General features: G+C 36.8%; 1 protein-coding gene across 1 annotated transcript in view; it reads left to right on the top strand.

Annotated features, from left to right (window-relative positions):
* DOK6 (docking protein 6) overlaps positions 1-20,631 on the top strand; it is a 254,005-nt gene that overhangs the window by 151,192 nt on the left and 82,182 nt on the right. The window contains exons 4-5 of the mRNA XM_010583294.1: positions 5,609-5,728; positions 15,492-15,681. Of these exons, the coding sequence (XP_010581596.1) occupies positions 5,609-5,728; positions 15,492-15,681 (310 nt within the window). The remainder of the gene's footprint in view (positions 1-5,608; positions 5,729-15,491; positions 15,682-20,631) is intronic.

The raw sequence follows: 20,631 nt of genomic DNA, 5'->3' as shown, positions 1-20,631 counted from the left end.
TATCTCTATTACTATCTAATTGAAAGCAAGTTTTTCTCTACATACAGACTAATTTTCTGTTCTTTTACACTAAATAGAACTTACATCCCCTTCATGCTTCCTATCATTTAATAAAAAATTGCCTAATTCATGCATAGCCAGTGTTGATGAGTAATACATGTTATTACACAAAATAAGCACTACCCATACGTTCCTCTGAGCAAAGATAAGAAATAGCCACATTGCTTTGCATTTGTATGTTGTTTGAGTGTGTAATGTGCTCTAGTAAAAGTGCCCTAAGTAATGGAGACACTGTTAGACAACATATTTAAAATATTTATAAAATAAAATTATGTTTGAATCATCAAAGGATTATATATATCCTGATAAACAATAGAGGTTTTTAAAGTTTTATTGATCTTGATAAGAAATTACGTGCCTGCAGGCAGTAGTGTTATTTGCTAGTAAAAAAAAAATGAAATTAAGTTGCTGCATATATTGTATGTGGCACAGTATAATAGCATATCAATCCTGTGGGAATTCTATCATATTTTTTCCTATTAACTTCTAATTAAGGCTGGATGATTTTTAGAAGAGATAAATTGGCACATGTGGCTTTTCTGCACCATCTTTTTTTCCTTGTATAGAATATCAGGTCTAAGTCCTACTAACCCAAGCAGGAAAGATTCTCCAGTTTCATTCAGAGTAAGAATATTCAGTTGGATTTGGACATCTTACAGAAGTAGTTTAGGGGGAAGAAGAGTCAAACAATTTATGCAGAAAATTTATGCATTTCATTCAGAAATGAAGAAACTAACATTTTAGGCTTATACACTTTGACATCAGGGAAGGCTCAAAAAGTAAGTGAGGTTTTTTGATTTGCACAAGGACAATGTTTGTTACCCCCCTCTAATATTGCATACATGTTATTTCCAACTTAAATCCTTGGTCACATCACTTTATGTGGGCTGCGTGAGAAGGGGAAGAGACAAACTTCCTCGTCTTTGTTTTTAAACGTCAAGGGTTGCATATAAATTGAGCCATTTTTTTACGAATGCAATTATTTGCTGCTGCTAGCGATGGAAGGGATCTCCGGGAACAGAGGGCACTGCTTTGCAGAGCAGGAGATGGTGTTACTGAAGGAGACAAAGCTGAACTGAGCAGGAGGGGTCACCTCTTCGAGGCTTTATCTCAGGCTAGCAGCATTCGAGTACGCTGGCAGCTCGTTGTGGTGGGTGATGACAGGCTCCTGGGGGATTGTGCAAGGTGAGCACAGGAGGTAAATGTGAAAGAATGTGAGGTTAGCAGGATTCAGAAGATATTTGGGTTAGTCCCCACACAAAATGCTTCCTAAGTCAGGAGTCTGAAAACAATCCCGCCTCTAGCCCTGGAGATCTAGAGGCTCTCTAAGGACAGTGAAGTGAAATATCTCTATATCTCTGCCCCACCACCTCCTCCCTGTCGAATAGGTTGTGTAGCGTGAACTGTTTTAAACCATAAGTAGCAGAAGAGCTCTTTCACTCTTACAAATTTATATTTATAACACCATTTGCCAATATTATTTCATCATCATCATTATTATATCAACAAACCCATTTATCATCCTGTGGTATCACCTATTTGCAACGCACAACTTCAGTGGTTGGACTAGGTAGAGCACCAGTTTAACCACCTGGGAACTGAAGTAGAAATGACACAGAACCTCAGGCGTGACCTAGAAGCTCAGTTAAACTGCAGGAAAATACTGCCAATAACCAGGTGTGTGTATTTTCAGATAACAAGTTTACAGATTTGTTCCCAGTAATATTTCTTATGCAATAAACAGTGCCTAATTAAGGTCTCCCATCTCTTTGCATTTTATCTCACCTCATGACATTTGTATAGCAGCATTTTATAATTGAATAACAGTAAAGATGAAAATGCAAGTATTTGGATTTTATTTATAGCTGTGAAAGCTTGCTTTGCAATTTATCATTCAGTCCAAGAATTCAGTTATCTTAAAAGGAAACTAAATTTTGCAATGACAAGTACCAGTTATGACTAAAAACTCAGCATTTACCACCAATAAATCTAATCTACACGCATTAAAGAGAAGAATTTTGCTGACAGTTTTTTATGACTTGGTTTTGCTGTAATATTTCATCTGTTTCAATATATGCATATAATTAAAATAAAGAAGTAACAGTAGTATCTCAGTTTTGTGACGTGGTAGCTGTCATGCTTAAAGATTGCTACTGTGACTGATGCATTTATGTACTATAAATTCTAATAAATAAATTTTAAAAATCATAAATAATATTTGTTATCCAGAAACACAAAGCATACTATAGACCTTTTACAAAAGAATGGTGAACTGCTTTATAGATGCACAGGGTGAAAGGAGAAAGATGGCTTTGGCTTTGAAAGGTAATTCACCTGCTTCTAAAGAAGATTTCGCATGTCTGTCAAGGAAAAGGTTGAAGGCAATCCCTTGCAAGTAAGCAATAGCTATCAGGATGCATTAGGTAAAACTAACTCACACAGTACCCTCATACCCTTGACCTTCCAAACACATTTGTAGATAATGTTGATGCTTCTGACAGGAGACACAAATCCTCACAGTTCTGTGGGAAGATATTTCAGTTCTGCATTGAAATTGTATTTCCTGTAGCATTAAGTCGATCATTTTTGTAAGATACAAATTTTGAGTTATACAGCAATACAATGCATGTTATAGCCTATGCTTTGCAAAATATAGCCATGATCTTGTAATGCTCACAGTAAGATAAGTTTCTTCTGTGTGGCAGTTCGAGAATGGTCTGATCTGGGTCTAATCATCAACGTCTGGCAGTGAAGCAGCAGCAGCTTAAATTAAACTGCCAGAGTCAAACACTCTGAAAGGCAGTTTCTGGATCCAAACTTTCAAGATCTAGGTGTTCCTGTAATAGAGAAAGGCAAGTGGATTGAGGCGATGAAAACAAAGACGCTCACAAGAAACAGCTTCCTAGAACAATGCTTTTGTTTGCTTGTTTGTTTCCCAAAAAATCTACTGGAAATGTGGTGTGAGGATACGTATAAATAGAAGTGTTGTTTTTACATGAGTACTGTTTTGAATATATATTGATGTTAAGCTGGATTTATGGAAATGCCAATATGTTTTCCTTTCTCCTTAGATATTGGTAAAATTAGAAAGGTTAGTTTAGTGTTTGTTTACCATCATCTCATTCTACATTTCCAGAATGTAGCCTTTCAGTCTGGGTGCAGGCACAATGAAAGAAAGTAATAAAATCCAGATTTTGTAAAATACATAAAATGTTATATCCTGACCACACTTGAGGAAAAATTACAGGCTTTGCATAGAGCTATGAATTCTGTCAGCATATATATTGTTCTATGATACGGTTTAGGCAGGCAAGAAATTGTGAGAGGGAAGGGAGGGAAACATGGGAGCACTGGACTAGATTTGCACTGTCTCCATTGCGCTACCAGCCTTTCTGCACCGATTCCCCCCGAGTTTATCTGTAGCTGGAAGCAGATGTTGGACGACTCAGTGGGAACCTTCCCTTGATGGGGGGTTTGACTTACCCATGTGCTGGTGCACTTCCCCCACCCCTTCTGCGTGCTGCCGGAATATGGCAGCATGTCTTGTGGTCCACTTTTATCATCTCCCTGGCATGCAGCCCTCTCCAAGGGAAGGTATGATTTATAAGGCATGGCTCTGGTTCAGCAGACCTCACAAATATCCAGGGAAGTGGCAAAGGCTGAAGGAGAGGAAGGGAAAACAGGAGGAAAATTTCTTCATGCATGAGCAGATGATGAATTTTGGAGGTAGGCTTTTAAACAAATTTATCTTACTCCTTTTAAAAGCCCTAAGGTTTTATTGCTGTCCAGAGATATACCTATTCTCTCCTTACTTCCATCAAGGAGGCTGTATCTGTAGAAGTGTTAAGGAACAGTATGCTGTCACCTCAATATTTTCTTCTTACATACAAAGTTAAATGTCATCTGGATGTTCCTGACAGAATGTTCGGTCTTTTACCACCAGAAGCTGAGGATATTACGAGAAGACCAACTTTGGGGATCTGTGTCCTGAGACGAAGACTGCAAAAAAAATCAAGAAGGGTTAAGGGAAACCCCTTTGCTTACAGTGCTCTGAAGAAGCCCCCCCAAACTGTTTGTGTCCTTGTGACAACAGCAGCGTTTGGCTCTCAAAAATCCCCAAACAGAGGCTATCATTGGAACTGTCTGCCTGGGAACTTGGTCAGCTGATAGCCAAAATAACTCAGGAACAATCTGTTCCTGGATTATTCAGGGCCCTGAACAAAAGAGGGTATCCGAAGGTTCCTGGAGCCCTGGAATTGCATGCCTGTCTCCCTTTCTTGTCCAGCAAATGTTTTTGTCACTAGAGATCTATGCCTAGCCAGGCGAGGATTTGAGGACTGTACCAATTAGGCATGGAAAGATTTTTCTTGGATATAAACTTTCAGTAATTACAATGAGTCATCATCACTAGATGCTTCAGGGCTTGCATGCAGTATTTTTCTCTTTCCAAATTTCAGCACTACGTTGCAGAGATGGTCACAAAACTATTTTCCAGATGTGCCCAAAAATAGGAATGAAAAAGCTGTGGCAGTTTAATAGAGACATTTCTAGGTGACTGGAGTCACCCACTCCTAAAGATGATCAGATACAGACTGTGACAATGGATGCTCAGCGCGTCCCTGGTGCCAAGCCTGCTCTCCAGGCAGCTTCCCTTAGGTGAAGCCTATTCTGTAATAAAAGACAGCTAGCCTCGTTGCATAATTTTTATTAGTTGTGGTTTCACACTGTGTGAACGCCAACTTGCCATGTTGTTTGTGTGACCAATGCCAGAGATTTCGTGATGTTAAGTTTGGGAAGTGGATAGGATGAGGCTGGGTGCGGAGGGGGGGCTGTCGTGGTGTCTCAGGGGGTTATGCCTTGGGGAGGTTCTGTCTTGGTAGATTGGCAGATAAGGAGCTCTCAGATGCACGTCAATGGGATGCAATGGAGGACTCAGAAAAGACTAGGAGGTTTGGAATTTTCACAGAAACGTTCCAGCTAATGCCCAAATTGCTCTGAGACCAAAAGAAGGTAAACAGAGCTGAAGAAATTAATTATTCAGACTAACTTGACACGCATAGCCATTCAGTACAGCAGAGAAGGAAGTTTTGCATTTGAAGGTCTTTTTGTTACTGTTTTTTCCTTTGCTCCTAGAAAAATACTCTAGAACCTTTAGAAACAGAAATTGCTTTAATAGTTCAGATTCACCTAAAGAGCAGTAAAGAATATTTCAGATATTATACCTAATGTTTTTCTAAATTGCATTTTTTCTTTCAAGAAGGCCTGCTAGAAATATACTGCCTTGAAAACTCACTACTTTCTCTTTTTTGTTAACTCCACCTCCTATCCCCAAATTTGAAAATGGAAGATGCAGTCCTAATAGTGTAAACCCTTTTAGAAGTTCATAAATCAAGGCAAAGAAATTCGAGTGGAACTTTACGCTAATAACTCATGTTTCAACACAAGCATATTGTCATAAAGCAGGTCAGTAAGAAGGTATTGATTTAACTTCATACTTTTTTGAGTAAAATGTTAACACGAACAATTTTTTTTTTTTCTGTTTTTCCAGAACTAGAGGCAGAGGAATGGTGCAAACATCTTTGCATGGAGTGTCTAGGAACCAGGCTCAATGATATAAGTCTTGGGGAACCAGATTTGCTTGCTGCTGGAGTCCAGAGAGAACAAAATGGTAAGTAATTTTGTAATTGTGCCTACATCAGTTCTTAGGTGATGTCCCATTTTATCTTCGCATGTGTTTGTTGTTGTGAGGATTTTTACTATTAGCTAGAAGAACGTCATTAATAACTAAACATTGGATGTGCTTTTGAGGCTTAATCCTATTTTTCCTGCAAATAAAGATGATTAAATCCCATGCCAAATACCACACGTAGAGTGACTTCATGTCTTCATTGTGTTCACATTTTCCTGTCATGGGAAACGATGACTATGATCCTTCTGGTTCTGGAAACAATGGCCTCTGTGCAGAGGAATAAAATAGCAGCTGTTGTTCCACAGCCTTTGAAAGACAGCAGTGAACATATCAACACCACTTTGGACTGCAAAACACATATTTGCTTTAAACTCATACCTGTCTTAAATAATGAAGTCAAGGTCATCTAAATGTCAAATACAGGTGAAAAGGGCAATGTCAGATGCTAGTCAGCACTAAGCCTGAGCTTCTAAGTCTTCATCTAAAGGCTATTTGGAACAGAACTTTAGATTAGACACATGCACAGGAAGGATGCTAGTGGATGGAATATGCAATAACAAAAGAAAATCTGTGATTATCCTGTCATTTAATTCCTATTAATGAACATGAGGGCAACACAAAATGCACTCATTTATTCCTCCCTAAATTACAGCTCTCAATGATTATTACTGTCTTGATGCTTTTATAAGATCCAGTAGCTTTTAACAAAGTAATAAAACAAACTGCCTCAATGGTCATAAAATATCAAGCCAACTATCATTATAAACAAAATTACATAATTAAATTTTAGAATGAAGAACACTATATTGATTATATTCTATTAGTTTCATAGAAGAGTCCAGACGTCTCTGAACCTAATAACACAAATAATACAGAAATCTTTAAGAAATTTTGTTCAAAAATCAGACATGTTCAAGTGCGATTTAAAAGAAGTTCAACTGTTTGTGAAGTTGTTTGCCTGCTGTGAGATGCAGGATTTAATTTGTAGTCTCAAACTACTTAACAAATGGAGAGCTACTAATGTTGTAGGAAAGTGATAATGATCAGACACCACTCAAAGCATCCTATCTGCTCTGTGCTTGTAGGCTATAGGTATAAAACTCCTATGCATGCTATTGAAGAGAGAATAATGTGAGCAGGTGGTGCTCCTTCACAAATGCGAAAGGGAATAAATCTTGTCAAAAGCCTGTGACGTGCGCAGAAAAGTGGCTTGAAATTCCTCGAGTTCTTTCTGCAGCGAATTTATGTACTGTCCAGCAGCTTTCGGACATAGATGGCAAATATTACATTTCATCTTGTTCTTGAAAGAGATCCAGTTACACACACATGACCTCCAGAAGACAGAGATTAGTCCTGTTCTGTGAGCTAGTCTTGATTCAATTGCCTTAGCCTAGAAATTAATTGCAGTGCTACCAACCAGCATATATGAACATAATTAGCATCTTTATTGTTCTTAGTAAATAAATGAAAGGAAACAAAGAGGCAAAGCATGTATTTGTTGTATAAGTCACATGAATAAGAATGCATGGAGGGTATCATTAGCCATATCCTTTTAAACCAAGTGGCTGAATACATATAATCCAATATTTGACGAGCATGCTCTGCTAAATCATTAGTTACAGTATCTCAGACAAGTAATTCTGATACCTATCCACTTCCTTCTCTCATCCCCTTGATGCACAACTCTGCATTTTAATAAGCACGTTTGAAATTCAAAGTTGTCCTGTTCAGAAGCAAAGCAAATTCTGGTTTGGGGGTCTTTTAATCCACTTGGAAAGAGGGAAGACTACAGAGATTCTTACTATTGGTATGAGGTCTAGCATTTTGTTCATGTAGCTGGGCTGTGAGAACCTGCAGTTGCACTCGAATTTCTTTAGCAGATTCCTTCAGTAAAATCAGGTGAGTGGAACTGTGACTTCAGTTTATACTAGTTATCTTATTCTGCAAACGTGTCAATGCCATTCCCCACGTGACAGTTTTATGGAAAAGGTGACGAATCGGAGGATGGAGTAATTTGGTGAGCTGTGATAAAAAATTCAAATTTGAAATTTATTTTGTTGTACATTTTCCCTAGATTGTGGCTTTTAAAGGCATGCTATCAAAAATTGTAGGTCAAAAGATACCTAAAAACCTTTAAAAAAGACTACTGAGCTTTTGTTGACCTGAATCTGAAAGGTCAAAGTTAATTTTCCAATTTGAAATTCATGAAAAATGACTATATGTATGAAATGTCTAAAATCTTGCTCATTGTGAAAATGGCAGCTGTGTCACTCTCAGGGTCATTTTATTTTTTGTGTGTTAAATAAAAACTGTACACTGATATAGTACCTTTGAATGCCATTATTTCAAAACATTGCAAGTATGTCAACTTCATAGAATTCCTCTTGAATTAGTTGATGTATTAATATTTACTTGAAACAGAAATGTGAGAATACAGTTTGTAAAACCTGTAATAGGCTCATAAAGCCTCAGCATCTAGTTTCATGCAGGTTCTGTTGCCTGAACCATACAAGGGCTTTCTTTCAGGTCACTGAACAAAAGATGTCTCTTAGTATCTGACCAAGACCACAGATTGCATTGTCATAAAGACTACAGTGCCAGTGGTTTTTCAGTTTTAGCTATATATATATAAAAAATTATTTTTACATGTTAAGGACTAGAAGCAATTGAATAATGGTGTTATACTCTTAATATCTCTATGGTATGACAGAGTGTTAATACTATTAATCCCAAAAGAACAGATGTATTAACCATTAATCCCATCTCATTCCATTGTCTTTTTTCAAATAGTTACTTTGCCCTAAAGATTTTCTGAAATGTTCAAAATTTGATAAAGATACTTCCTTGATCATAAAAGAACTAGCCTAACAAGGGCTTTTTTTTTCACGATCTGCTTTACGTTTTCCTAGCAATAGTATTTTTAATACTCTATGTTCTTCATCTGTCCAACTACTTGCCCATTCCGGTCTTTGAAGGTCATTTGCATGATGTATGTCATGTACTTGTACGGGTATTCACTGAAGGGATCAGATAAATTAGCTGTCTCTTGAAAAAACAGTAAGTTTTCTGTTGTGAAGGTTTGTGTTTCAGTCCCGCTATATGAGCACCATAGCCAGTACCTTCAATTTGCAACATTTGTAATAATTTTTTTAATTGTCATTGTATATGCCCTGGGACCATAAAATTTGCTACATGCTACTTATATTTTTTTATACCCAAGGACTCACATTTCCAAAAATACTTGGCAAAGAAAGTATGTGTGTTTTCTATGATTTGTCTGATATTCTTTTTGTTACATCTAAGCCTGTTTATCCTCCTACTTTCAATCTTGTGGTTCTCCTGAGATGAGCTTTTGATTTCAGAAGGGAAGATACCTGAGTCTCTGTGACACAAATGCAACAATAGGGTTTGCAAAACAGTTTGTTCCAAAGGCTCGCAAAATTGCTGTTTGGTATGCAAATGTCATGGCTGAAAGGCCATACATTCATAAGGCATTTCTGTCACATGAGGATAAAAATTTACAGTAGCGCAGCAATCTGAAAGAGGTGTTCTTTTATAGTTCTGAGTTGTTCAGTAAGTGCTAGCGAGATCTATTTTATTGTAGTTGCACTGTTGCTTGACCCTCCAGCACCAAGCAATTCTGCGGTGGTGACAGCTAACAAAGCCAAACTATGGATCTGCACTGCTTATAGCAGAGACCTCTGGCTGTTGAGCCTTGTAGGAAGAATAGAGAAGACATCTAAGCAATTCTTGTGCGAAGCACATCAGTAACAGAAAGCTTCTCACTGGATTTCATCTCTCTTATTACTTTCAAGAAGTATTACTGCAAGTCTTACTGTGTCAACTCCACTGCGGAAAATGACCCTTAGGTGGTTTTCTTTTTACATTTAAAGTTCACAACTAATGGCTGCTTAGTTTGCAATGATACACAGATTCCAATAAAAGTGAGATTTGAAATGAAGCTTCTGTTACTCTCCAACCATTTTACCTTCTCTCCCCTGCAAATCTAAGTGATTTGTTTATGTTCCTCAGCCCTATAGCAGCAACCCTGTTTCTGTTTAAATTTCTTTTTACACCAAACATAGTCTCTTACTGTTTATGAATGTCCAATTAAATTATTTGATAAAGAATGAAAATACAGTATTAAATCAAAATCAGTAAAGGCTACATGATCCTATTCAGATAACAAATTTAGTATAATGGCCGTGGAGCTGTATATACAATGATAAGACAAATAATAATACACAGTTATAACTCCAGGAAAGAAAATCTGAAGTTGGCTGGAGCTGGTAACACTGTTGACAAGTAGTCTTCTAAGCAGTATCCTGGGATACTTACACACACATTCCATATTCCTTAGGTTTCTCAAGCTGCTGCTAGGGAAAGAAATCGTGAAAGTAGAGTGCTATCTTCATTTGGAAGAAGTGGAAACTTCCTTTCCAGCTCTCAGTGCATTTGGAAGCATTTGTATTACACCTCAAGGCATAATAACAAAAAAAAAATCTTTTTTAAATATTTTTTACCTGCCTGGCTGTCATCATATCTAGATTTTGTCCATGCTCATGATTTTTTTTCAAAATATCACTGTTTCCAATGTGTCACTGTATTTTCATTGCTTATAGAAGGCAGTAATTAGAAAGAAGTTATCCAGAGGGACAGTATACAATGACAGACTAAGATTACTGTGAAAAAGAAACCAGAATATTCAAGGCAATATTTGTTAAAAAAGCATTATGTGTAGACAGTGCTGCTAATCCATTCTTTAAGAGGAGGTGCTTCCCTTTGGTGAAGACTCTATTGCTATGTATTTTGAAATCTAAATAATAACACTAAAACAGCAGACTACTTGTATTAAATCATATTCTATTAAACTTCACTTGTAAACCTGATGTAAACAGTGAAGAAAATAGGCAAATGTAAAAATGCAAATTTTTACACTGAAGAAAAGGCCTGATCCATCTTTTGCTGCTGTAGCTGATTTATTGTTAGGTGTCATGCCTGTGATGTCAATATGATGCTTTTCTATTATATGTTACTGGTGCTTTGGCTTTTTTTTTTTTTAAATGCATTGTGAAGCTAATTTTGATTTTAGAAGTCTGGAAGAGTTTGAAAGATAATTGGTTTTTTACTTTTACTCCCTGCCTAATATATAAATTAATATCTCATAAAATTGCTTCCTTTGTGAATTTCTTCCTCTTTTTCATAACATTTGTTTTACCTTCCTTTTTTATTTGAAAACATTCCACAGTACAGCGATCTTGCTTCCTGGATTTTAATTGCTAGAAACTCATTAATTTCTGTTAGTAAAAATGTAGCTTTTCATAGTGAACAACGTCCTTGAATCCTCAGAAGAGGATTGTGAGTTATTTCTTTATGCTACATATTGAGATTATGAACTACAGCCAAAGCATAGAGACTTTGTGATTACGTTCACAGAGCTGACTTGGTTTAGGGCATTTTCTAGGGGCTGTAGAATCTCTCTTTGTGATTTACTACATAAAAGCATTTTGCATGTTTTTTATGGATCTTCTGTTATCCTTAATCCATTTTTATACTTCGTTATTTTTTTAAAAATAAACCAAACATAGCCAGCTTTATTCAGAAAAGAAAGGTGTTTACAGTTTTAATGGCTGGTTAATCTCGTGAGATTTCAGATTCTTCTCTACCTTACTACTTACCAGTGAAACAATCTAAAATAATTTATTTATGGTAGCTTTTATATTTTCATTGAGATGTTAGTAAACATTTCCATACATTTTTAATGGAAGCAAGGCAGAATAATTATAACCAAAGGGATAAAATTAATTCTGGAGTCCTGGTTCCTCACTGTGTAAAACTGGAGAGAATCATTCTGTCATGTGAATGGACACAAAATGCTGTGTCTTCAAGACTTAAAGCTCTCTTTCCACCTGAAAATTAGCTACAGATGGTCAGCAGCAGAAGTCTCATAGATGGAGAAGGATTGTCTTCTAGATAGAAGCTGAATGTTTGCTTTTAAAGCCCTTTCTTATATAAAACCCACCAACCTGACTGCCTCCTTCCATAAGTGGTTTTTCTCTTCTCATTAAAGCTGAAATGAAACAGAGATCCGGATTGCAAAATTACAATGTCATCTGGTCAGTTTTCCAACTGGGATGATGGAGGCGAAGGAATCCAGGGATAAAATGGCAGAACCAGGGTCATTGGGCCCCAGTCATTTTGCTTCCCCAGTACAGCTGGACTTTGAGCTGAAAGGCTGAGAGCATTTCAGAGTTGCTGCCAAGTCTCCATCTCAGTCAATGTGCTCATTTAAACAAAGACTCTTACACTCCTGTGCTCTGGAAAACATCATTAAAGGTCATATTCTTGCCAAAGCCCAAAAGCTAAACACCTTTACATGCACAAAGTGTATGATGAAGCATTGCTCTGCTTATTCAAGGAGATGGGAAAGAGCAGTTATGTTGAAAAGAGTGGAATAATAAGTGTAGCAATTTATCAGCATTTTTTTCTCATCCTGGCTCCCCCATTCCTTGAACTTTGCTCTCACCAGTTATAGAGGAGGGAGGAGGAGAGTGATGGTAAATGCTGAGGAATTGCACCTGCTCAGTCTCATCCTTGTCTTGTCCAACAGGATAGCATCTACTTGTTTGATTTCTTCCATCTCCATATTTTCTGGGTCCCTCATTAACTTCTATTTACTTAATCTTACTACCCAATGAACTGTTATTATCTCATCCCACTCATATGCAGATGGTGTCTGATCCACAGAGAAGCTAAATATCCCATTCAATGTGACTCAGAAGATCTGGTGACAGAACTCAGCTGCGATTCCCAAATCTAGCCTATGAATGTTTGTTCTTGCCTGGATGAGGTTAAGGGCATAACTTGCCTCTAAAAACTGAATGATTGTATTACCATTACCTAGATACCTGTTCAAATATTTTCTGAAATGCAAAAATTGAACCCTGCATTTTAATTCCTAAAATCATTTAATAGTATCCACACCTTTCCATGTCCTCAGTCTTCCACTGCTCAAAAGTATTAGTTTTTGTTTCAAAAGCAAATATATCCATCCTCAAGCTTCTCCAGCACATACGTTTGTACACTTGCTTTTCTTATTGATTTGAGTGAGTTCCAAGGGTGCTACATTTTGCCCTGCAGCTGATGTTCAGTTTAATCAGACATACTTTCTTTAATCCGTGACACCACACCTTAGACACTGACCTCCTGTGCGAAGTCAGCAAATGTCTCCTGACAGTTTGAGGATACTGTATGTCCTGAATACCCTTCATGCAATAATATCCTCAAACACTTCAGAGAAGTTGAGCATTTCATGAGTATCCTGGTAACTTCTAAACCAGGTTGAAATAGGCTGTGCCTTCAATACAACAGTTTAAGGTTTCCTTCAGAAATTAATTGTACCTTTCCATTTTCTCTGCTGTCTGAGGCACTCTGTCAATGAAAACAGGGACAGGGAAAGATTTCCATTCTCATATAGTAGCCCCATCCTCACAAGACACATTGTGTGATTTCAGGTAATATACAAGACAGCCGGCTGATACGTCAGTCATCTGCATCTTTCTTTCAAAGAGGGGAGCTAAGTAACAATAAGTAACAGCATGACAATGCAAAACTGGAGTCTAATATATGATTAAAGCTCCTAGGCATTTTTGCATGACCATCACAATGACATATGGATACTGAAAAAGGGCATATGTGTGTACATATATATTTTAAGAAGATAATTCCATCGCAAAATATAAGTCATCTTGTTCTCTACCATTCCCTTCCCAATGCAGTCATTGAGCCATACTCCCATGTGTGAGTCCTTCCATTTACTGTAGTAGGCGTTAGGTTAGACCTGTGCCCAATGCACTCCTCTGAGGGTTTGGGGAAATTCTTTGTGGTGATCTCAGCAGCACCTATTTGTGTGGTGTGTCAAAAGACTTTTACAAAAAATCAAAGTTTCACACTTGGGACCTTAGCCATAAAATGAAACTTTTAGGGCTAACACCCATTAGTGTGATTAATGAGAAGTTGAACCTGAGAGAAGAGGTTGAATGGCTATGAGACTGAATGAATCAGTTGGGGAGTCATTAATAGGACAAAATTAAATTGACTGAAACAGAATAACATTGGGGATGACAAGTTTACTTATAGCTATGCAGGACGGCAATTCTTACTGCTCACCCAGCAGTTGCCTGCTGCCATTAATTCCTCAGCCAAACTTTTGCTACTTTATTCACATACACACACAGACTTCTAACATATTTTATATTAAATTGCTTATTTGCAATATTTTCACTGATTTGTCAGAAAGGTATATATTTATCAAATGTTTAAAAAATGGAGACATAATGTCTGTGATATTGAATGTCAACCACACTGGGAAGCTGCATCTAATTTTGACTCTTATGATAAACTTCTCATTTTATTCCTCTTCTGATTACTTTAGATTCCTTCCTAATTTTTATGAGGACACCATGAGAAAATTCAGTGCAAATGGTGGATTTGAAATGTTCCACAACAAACTGTCAGTCATTTATCAAGTGATTGGAGACAATTTTCCTATGAGGTGTCCCTTTAAAGTACATTTTTCCAGTACTGTTTATTGAATGAGCATTGCTCATGCTCATACTTTAAATTGTTCTTACCTTTTTTGCCAACACTCTTCAGTGCAGTAGCATTGACAGTTTACATTTCTATGCTATTTCAAAAACAAAAGAAAATTGTGAGAGGAAGTTATGAATCAGCTGCATTCTCCCATATTATGCTATTAAGCCCTAAGATTTCAGTGCCTTTAGAGTTAAAATATAGGCTAACACTTCCAGCTGTACTATGTGAAATTTGACTGAGTTTTTCATTCTTTGTAGAAACATAGAAACAGTAGTTATTCTTCAAAGAAAATTGCATTTTTATTTAAAATTCTCTTGATATTATTGTGGTTTACTTCCTTCCGTATGAGTTAATGCTGTTTAATATCACCTTGGTTTTTTTACATTTTTCCTTTTTTTTTTTTTAAGGATCGTTTTTGCGTTGCTTATTAAATCACAAGCAATTCAGGCACTTCAGAAAATTGTTAATGCCCTTGACCTCTTACTGCAATGAACGCACTTTGCAGTAGAAGTGCAGCTGGTAGCAACTGATATCATGACCATAATATATCGTGTGGAATCAGATTTTTCAAGAAAGCAACAGATGATTAAAAATGTTATTAATTTGACAAATGATAATGACTTTGGTAAATAAATATAAACTGAACATAAAGAACATAATTATTAACAAGCTTCAATAAGTAAACCTGGGTTTGCAATTTTAAGGACGGTTTTTCTGAGGGGCGGTGGTTGTACATACATGCTTTGCCAAGATACCTATAGTTCTATTCTTTGAGAGAGGAGTCTCTGTCAGAGTTCAAGTCGTTGTGAATTTTGATTTGCAAAGAGTCATGGCCCTTAAGGTGAGGATAAAGGACTCTAGTTAAGTTGCTGGGGACATATGTCAAAGAGGACTATGCAGACCATCTGTGAAAGATGTTTCAGTCTGCTGCATTATTTATAATGAAAATGAAATGAAGAGGATTCTCCTTTTACTCCTCTCATGTACACTAGCAAGGTTTGTTTGACATCAGTGGATCCTCACCTCTGTTCAAGGCTAGAAATTGGGCTTTGATTTCTGAACCATCAGTAACTAAAGATATGTTTTTTTCCCAATATAAAATCTTGCTTTAACTGGCGATGCCTTATTCTATGTTTTTTTTTTTCAGAACGATTCAATGTATATCTTATGCCTACACCAAATTTAGATATCTATGGGGAATGTACAATGCAGATCACACATGAAAACATCTATCTCTGGGACATCCACAATGCCAAGGTCAAGCTGGTCATGTGGCCTCTGAGCTCTTTGAGGAGATATGGACGTGACTCAACATGGTTCACATTTGAGTCTGGAAGGTAAGAGCTAAGAAGAAGCAGCAGTAGGAAGAAATAAGCAGTGATTTTTGAGCAGCAGTCTGATAAGTTGGATTAGCCTCTCATTATAATGAAAGACGGAATACATTGCCTCTCCATAGACTTCTGTTTGTTGAATATTACTTTTCAATATATTCAACCCAGTGTTCAAAATAAACATTAATATATCTTATATTTAAAATGAGCTTAAGCTTCCTCTGACTTTTATTTAACTGGTTGAATTGTCATTCTTAAGGTTTATGAGTCTCACTGTGCTTAAACACTAGTGTGGTATAATTTCAGTACTTTTGATGTAGAAGAAATTAATTCTGGATCATGGAAAAGGCTCATCACACCGTATGAATGGAATAACTTCTGTTACTGTAGATAGTACTCTTTTTGGATGTTCCTGATGACTGATTGCCACCCTAGAGTATAATTGCAAGCAGAAGTACGGAGAACATTGTGAACCCATAAAAAGGCTAGCTCTTTATTCTGCCTGCAGTTTTAATCCTCATTGCCATTTCCATCCTCAGATCAGTTTTAAATGTCCATGGAGCTCTGTTTTGCCTCCCTTTCATATCTTTTTAATGCATCTCATATCTTGCTGTTAGGTCCACTGCCTTTTCTGTGTTTCTGCGCAGAAAGAATTCTGCGTTTATCTCTGTCTTTGGTGATGTTTCATCTTGTATTTTATGGTTCAAGACTTTTCTAAGTTTGTCATACTCTCTTACGCAGAGCCTGAATTTTCCAAAGCAGTCTGTGAAATTACAGGTGTCTCTACACCCTGGGTTAGCCACACTGCCTTGTTAAAAATCTTTATACGCATTTTGATGTGTACTTATTCAATATCATTAACAAATATTAACAAAAATACAGTTGGTTATCACAAACAAAAACATGGATCAAATGGACCCTACAGCCTAAGGAGGTAATGACCAAAATTCCTCTGCAGTTTCTTGTAGATGGGAGTCACCACTTAACACATAACTTTTTATATCCAGACTCATGTCACCGGAGCATTTTAGTGCTTTGCTTTTCTGTGATGACTTCACCATTAAAAATCATGAAGACATTACTTTTTTTAATTTAATATTGTTTTACTAAAATTTAGCAATGGCTGACCCATGTTTCAATCTAATTTCAATGATTGAGCTGTGGGGCTCATTCAAATACACAATTTTAGCAAGAATAATTTGCTAAATCATTCCTTCCCCTAGGCCTCAAACTACCTCCTGTGAAACTCGTTCAAGCAGCATACCTATGCAATATCTGAAGGTGAACAAAATGCCAAAAACAAAGCCTGGAACTCACCACGTTATTCTGGGGAAAACCAACCAAGCAAAAAAAACAAACAAAGAAACAAAACCCCTAGCATTTTGCTTTATCCCATTCTTTGTGAATATCCCACTCATCTGACTCTTTGGCTAAATTTTTATTTGCAAGTATGCGTTTTATTAAAGGGGAAGGGGTTATTTTTGCATAAAAAGGTAATGATTGAAGACTTACTAATATTTGCTTATTCAGAGTAGTATATCTGTCTGTGAGCAGACCCACTTCTTTTAATTGATTCTGAAGGAAGATATCTTTGGAAATGGGAATCGTAGTTGACTAAAACTAAGCTGCTAAAACTAATTCAGATTAATCACTTGAAGCTGATTTCTTATACATGTCTCAAATGTACTTGTGTCATTCTTTGCAGTGTTTTAATTATGAAAAAAGTCATTATGTATCATAGTGAAATTCTTTTTTTTTACAAGATAGTTGCTTTCTGTACTGCTCTATTTTTCTCTGTGGCACATCAGTACTGACGAACTATGTATAGTGATTGTATACATTCAAGTAAAATGTGAGTTTTATCTCTGCTTTTTCAAGCCTCCTACAGTATTTTAATTCCATACTGGTATCTGAATATCATCTTCCCCTACAATCCATGGACCATGCAACCTGATGAAAAGTGGATTGTTTTCCTGTGTTTTATTATTAAGAGTTAGCTCTGCCTTTATCTGTCATGCTTTATTGTCTTTGATCTGATTCCTCCCTTTTGCTTGCTTGGGAGTGCTTTATCCGTCTGATTTGGAAATGCATAAAGACTAGATTTAGACTGGCAGAAAAACATAGAGGTAAAAAACAGGACTAGAGATAAGTCAGTATCTTCAGTAACATCTGAAGACTATATAGGGCAGCACTAATGCTCATTTTAAAATCTGTTGTTGATTTGTTCATTTTTTTATTTTTATTTTTTAATCAGCATCTTTCTCATCTTTCTGAACATGATTTTCTTTGTCCCTTGCTCTGCTAGTACCTTAATACCATAAATTCCTGATGCATACTGTCTTATCAGAAGTGAAGCGCTCATCCACGTTTTATGAGAATGTTATGCAGTAAAAGTGTTGTTGCTTTAATTTTTCCCTAAGGCTTAAATATTAAATGCAGACAATTGCTTTAAAGGAAATATTTTTAAATAGGTTCTTATTTTTTACTGAGTTTTAGCAGCTATGCAGTATGTGTTTGAGGTTTGCAAGAACATTAATAGGTCAGTTTTATATATTTATTATCCATATTCAGTTTTCATATTACTTTGAGGAAATAAATGCCTCCCATTAAAATAAATGGACGTATTCACAAAGAGATACTATGATAAATAAATGGATCAAAATTAAGCTTTCAGACAATTGAATTTATCTTTTAATAAATATATTGCTGTGCATGTAAATGGAATATGGACTCAGATGTATAAAACTAAACTGTTCACTTGTCTAATGAAATGTAATAACTACACAATTTGGAGGATGTCTCAAATATGGGAGAAATGAACACAGATTCTTTTAAACTGCCAGATTTTTCTGTTTAGTTTTGCACTGAATTGGAGTTGTAAATATGTGTCTTTGCACTACCTATGAAGTTAGACCCATCCTTATCTTTCTTTATTTAGTGAAGCAATGAAAGTAAATATTTCTTGCACAGTGATTCACTTAATTTGTGTTATTCCCTATCCAAAACCTGCTGAGATTTGGGGGAAGCACAGTTTTGTGTGGCTTAGTTTGATGCTGGATGGAGAGATTCTCATTGTTTAAGGTACCTGATGAGGGCTAATCCCATGCAGTCTATCCATCAATCAGAAAACAGTAACTCACAACTCCATTAGGCACTACAGTAGCTTTGTGCTGATTAATACTGTGCATCTAACACAGCGAATGGATCCCACAGTAATTCAGAGCACCGGAGGAAGGAGCCTAGCATTTACTTTTCCAAGAGCTAAGCTTTCCACCTGACCAGCTTTGGATTGGCTTGGGGAGTTTTAATGTTGAATCATTAATGAGTCAACAGGATTTCCTTAATTTACGGACATGTATAATGTGTTCAGACACCTAATTCTCATTATTTTGGGTATTGGATATGTTGGAGACACTGTGCCTAAGAATGCAGTTGATCTGCATGAGTGCACTTATTTCTCTTCAAACTTTTGGACCTGCTGCTCCCCGTACGTGGGCTTTAGTCCCTGACTGTCTCTGATTTTAAGCCCCTGAAATGGGAAGTGTGCTTGTTACAGAACTGCCTGCCTAACTGGTGAAGATGAAGGTACTGTAAAGTTGCACTGGATTGCATTAATTACATGCAATCCAAGAAACATGCCAGAAAAGTGGTAAAACAGGTACAGATGAAATATCTCATAGCCCAGATCAGGTGTGAAGACACTGCTTTCAGACTCCTGCCAAAGTTACAGGATTCATTTTGCTGATGTTGTAAACCAAACAATCCATAACAAAGGCCATAAGCAATGTTTAAAATTCACTCTCTGGAAACTGCAAAAGGCAGTCGTCCAAGCTCTACTTTTAGCAAAACAAGCTGGCTGAGGTACCTTTTTAGGAGCATAAGAGGAGATTCCTAAGAGTTCAGAGGCACTGAGAAAAATAAACACATATGGACTCTTTGTTCCTTTTGAAATGTTCTTTCTTCGCTTTACTGCAGTTCTGCCATTTATATTAAACAATATTTTCTATGTACAGAAGCTGTCTGCTCAAGTCTATTAAGTGCTGGCCAGAAGTATCCAAAAATAAAAGCCCAAGTCAAGTTAAACACAGTGAGAAAATACAATAAAGGGATGGGCTGTGGAAGCCCCAGCCAAACTTTGTCACATACGCTAAGTTTCCAGCTGAATAGAGAGGTGGAGGCAGTAGGTTTGTTCTTGGAGTTCTGAGAACAGAAGGAGCCACAAATCCATGACACACTTGTTTTTCTGAAATATATTTTTTTCTATTTTGTAGACAAGACATTGAAATTTAAACAATTTCAAGTATTTCCAAGTTTATTCACGCTGTGCATTCAGAGAGACCCATTGAACCACACTAAGCTATTCCTTCTTTATTTGCCTTTGATTTTTCTTCTTCATCAGAGAAAAACTAATGAAATGTGGTATTCTCTGTCACTTCTAAGATCTGGAATCTGTTTCTTTGGTTGAAAAAAATATTAAGCTCAAGCATTGCAGAGTGGTGACATGAGAATTTCTCAGATTTTTTTTCCATTTATGCGACCCAAGACTGACATACTCATTTTTGCAGTGGTAGATAGACAGATGCTAGGGTTATCTGCAGCAGAAAGTTCAGTGTTTGCTTCAGGCGCTACATCTGACTGAAATCTTTCATTTGACTGTCAGTCCTCTGTGGCAATTTTTGGTGTTGATGTGAAATGTATTAAGTCAATTAACCCTTAAAGTTAAGGTATAGGAAACACCCTCTTTTTCCCTTATGTGGGGAGAGGCCCCTTACGTATGATGTGCCTCATGAGACAGTTGTTCTGGGACTTCATACACTGATGTACCTATCAACTCAGGTCTATACCTCCCTGAAGAGAAGCCTTCAGTTCCTGATTGCTGGTAGATTATCTAAATTGTGGATCAAGTTTATCATGGGCTTATCATAGAATTATAAATCATATATTTTAAATCATTCT

Source organism: Haliaeetus leucocephalus, unplaced genomic scaffold, assembly GCF_000737465.1.
Source record: "Haliaeetus leucocephalus isolate CR32 unplaced genomic scaffold, Haliaeetus_leucocephalus-4.0 Scaffold889, whole genome shotgun sequence".
NCBI lineage: Eukaryota > Metazoa > Chordata > Aves > Accipitriformes > Accipitridae > Haliaeetus > Haliaeetus leucocephalus.
Note: the sequence above shows the minus strand (reverse complement) of the source record. Positions and strands in the feature narration are given on the sequence as shown.